This window comes from Halyomorpha halys, unplaced genomic scaffold (assembly GCF_000696795.3).
Source record: "Halyomorpha halys isolate HHAL.00 unplaced genomic scaffold, Hhal_1.1 Scaffold1400.1, whole genome shotgun sequence".
NCBI classification, from domain to species: Eukaryota; Metazoa; Arthropoda; class Insecta; order Hemiptera; family Pentatomidae; genus Halyomorpha; species Halyomorpha halys.
This window is the reverse complement of record NW_027104969.1, coordinates 8,333-11,461: the sequence shown is the minus strand read 5'-3', so window position 1 is coordinate 11,461 and position 3,129 is coordinate 8,333. Positions and strand designations below refer to the sequence as shown.

At 30.7% G+C, this 3,129-nt stretch overlaps 1 protein-coding gene and 1 long non-coding RNA gene across 2 annotated transcripts in view; both read left to right on the top strand.

The window, feature by feature from the left end:
• The window catches only part of LOC106689585 (uncharacterized), an 18,226-nt gene extending 16,270 nt beyond the window's left edge, over nt 1-1,956 (top strand). Inside the window, exon 8 of the long non-coding RNA XR_001344468.3 lies at nt 1,703-1,956. This is a non-coding gene — a long non-coding RNA (uncharacterized lncRNA). The remainder of the gene's footprint in view (nt 1-1,702) is intronic.
• Nucleotides 1,957-2,900: 944 nt separating this feature from the next.
• LOC136795637 (uncharacterized) overlaps nt 2,901-3,129 on the top strand; it is a 3,689-nt gene continuing 3,460 nt past the window's right edge. The window contains exon 1 of the mRNA XM_067046854.1: nt 2,901-3,070. Coding sequence (XP_066902955.1) covers nt 3,004-3,070 — 67 coding nt within the window. The 5' untranslated portion in view covers nt 2,901-3,003. The remainder of the gene's footprint in view (nt 3,071-3,129) is intronic.

Below are 3,129 nucleotides of genomic sequence, written 5' to 3'. Positions count from 1 at the left end.
TCTATAATCCAAACTGGGTGTCTGAAAATACTGTCTACATAAACTTTTCGGAAGACCTGTCAAACAGCTTGTTTTTGTCAAGATTGAAATATCATTTAGTTCACAAAAGGACAGTCACTATTGAAGATTTATTAGCTTATGTTTTGTTTCGAGCCCTGAAGAAGGCCGAAACGTCGGCAAAAAATAAAATCATTTATTTGTGTTCATCACTTTTCACACATAGCACCCCCGCCCATCTTATTGTACAATATAACACTAGTTTCAAATTAATTAAAAACCTTACACAAACAATTTTTATTATTAATATTTTTTGTGGGACATGGAATCCATTTCATAATTAATATTATATATAATAAATGAGAATTCGCCTTAAAAAGATGGTCGATAGTACCAAAACGTTGCTGTCAAACCCCAGTCATACACCCACCCTTGAATATATAACTTCAGTCATGTGTGACTTTTCGATTTGAGCTAGAATGCGACACCTTGATGAAGTCGTAATGCTATCGGGAATGTTCGGGAGGTCTCAGCTTTTCCCGTCCAAGTCGAATGCCTCTGTTCTTCCTTTTTTTCTCCTTTAGTTATTGATACAATTATTTAATATTTTGAATTTATCCATTTTTTATTACTTCGGCCTATAAAAACTGTTTATTTTTTTCAAATAAACACATTAAAAGTTAGTTGTATAAAAGTTAGGTTGCATAACCAAAAATAATTAATAGAAGATTATTGATTGACCGTGTGTGTAGATATATTATTCCATATTCGATTTAAAAATAATTAAACATTTTAGTACAGCAAACTTAAAGCCATAAATATTTTACCCTCGGGTACTAACACCTAACTTCCAGCATTTTATCCATTGTTCATATACTCTCTGGAACTCTTCGCGCGGATGAGTTTTAAGGAACCCGTCAAAGCTCTTTGAACCACTGGTTCCTTCCAGGTTTCACTGAATCAGGAAAAAAAGAAGTTGCTGATGCCGAAGGGTCATGTATTTAAGGCTTCGAGTTTACTGTACAAATATGTTTTTTGTTATTCTTAATATAACAAATAAGGCAATCGACAGTAATAATTGCCAATGCATACTGACTGAACTTCAATCTTGGAAACATTCCTAATATCATTATATATACTAGAATATATTAGCTTTTATTGTAGCAATGATTAATATTTTTGAAAAAAAAGTAATACCTAAAGAAAAATTTGGTTTTATTCGATAACATTTAGTGACAATAATTTAGTAAAGATGGAAATAAATTAAATTAGTTATAGGTATTCCTACATATTTGTTTTCTTAAGGCAATGAAATATTTCTAGAATGTGAGGGCAGAAGTACTGCACTCTTGATTTGTTTTCTGTCCAAGTCACCTGTCATTTATATAATATTTATACTGCCATCAGAAGATAGAGGTCGTTGTGGGGGCAATCGAAACAGTGCAACAAAAATCTTTAATTCAATTCTTATCAAACTTAAAAGAATAATTCAAATCATATTCTGACAATTTGCGGCAAAAGGGTTACTGCAGTTGATAGCAGTTTTGTGCTTGGAAATACGGTTTCAAATTGAATCCAGTTCAATTAGATTCGTAGTTTTTAGACAGCCATCTCCCTTCATCATTTCTTTATGGTGTGCCCTTATTCTCAAGAAAATCAATACAACTTTGACAAGACCTCAATAAATATTTTGTTGAAATTTCAGGTAAAGGACTACCTAATGACCTAGAGTGCAGGTAATAAAAAGGGCTTCTACATAGTGCCGGCACTAGATGGCAGCACCAATTAGGCAAAGGGTCGAGGTAGGAAAGCTCTGGAGGATTGGTCATTCTGTGATCTAGAGCCCTGGAGAATGGATACCTTCACCTTCGCCTCTACAGAGAGCTTCGAACAAGAGCAGCCCTTGGACCTTTCGGTAAAAAGTGAGTCTTATATATTTTTATATCAATTCTCCTTATTATATGATTCGTGCTAAGTCTAATATAAGATTGTATGACGTCTTTCCCTATCTTTGCTCCTAATATAAGATTGTATTATGTCTTTCCCTATCTTTGCTCCTAAGGACCACAGTTATACATTTTTATAGAACTGCCCGGGGGAGTTCTCCCGATATTGCTTTCGCTAGTTTTCCATCTGTTCTAAGTTAAATATCTTTTGATAAATTAAAATTTTACGGCAAAAATGTTTTCATTTTATATCAGAATTTAAGTTATCCTGCCAAATAGGTGCAACAAGTTAAAAATTAACATTATTCATAAAAATTTAACTTGCCTGCATGCGATCCTCCCGTAATATTTTTTAAAATAATACTGGATATCTCTTTCCTGTTCTATTTGTACATTTCAGTTATTCTCAATAGTTTGAGTCCTAGTGTTCCACGACTTATTATTTATATTCTATTCTACAACACAAATTGATAATCAAATATTTTATTAAATCAAATACATTTTTGGTAATTAAATCATTAATTTTTTCGTAAAAAAAAAAATAATACATGTACAAAATATTAAATAAAAAAAAATTTATTAACTATTTTAAAATCTTGCTGAATATTTTCAGCAGAATACAGTTTGGTCTTTCAGTAATTTTAAATATTTCATAGAAAATAAAAGCTAAATATTCATATTATATAATCAGGAATCCATTGAGAAAAATATAATATTGTTAATTTATGATGCTATAAATATTTTAGAGATCGATTATTATTACATTTATTTATTATAACTATAATAATATACATTTCATCCACGACGAACCATGTTGCGAATACGCCGAATTCGGGAGAAAAAAGAAATCAGTAAATTCTGTATTTCCTCATTAAAGCAACTCTGTAACTACTAGAATTCGGATTTATAAAAATATTTCTGACATCTCTTTCAATTTCTTTACTTATTATTTAGCATCTAAAAGTAATTTTTATATACTTTTATTATTTACACACCGTGCATACATAATATATTACATTGTATTTATAATTGAATTTTTTTTATAGCGAAGTCATCTCACATGGAAGAAGAGGAGATGGAAAATAGCAGTAGCTCCACAGAGACATGCTCGGAGTATTGCATAAGAGGTAAGGATTAATTATCAATTATAAATCTGGATATCTCTTTTTGTTTCAGATGTATATTT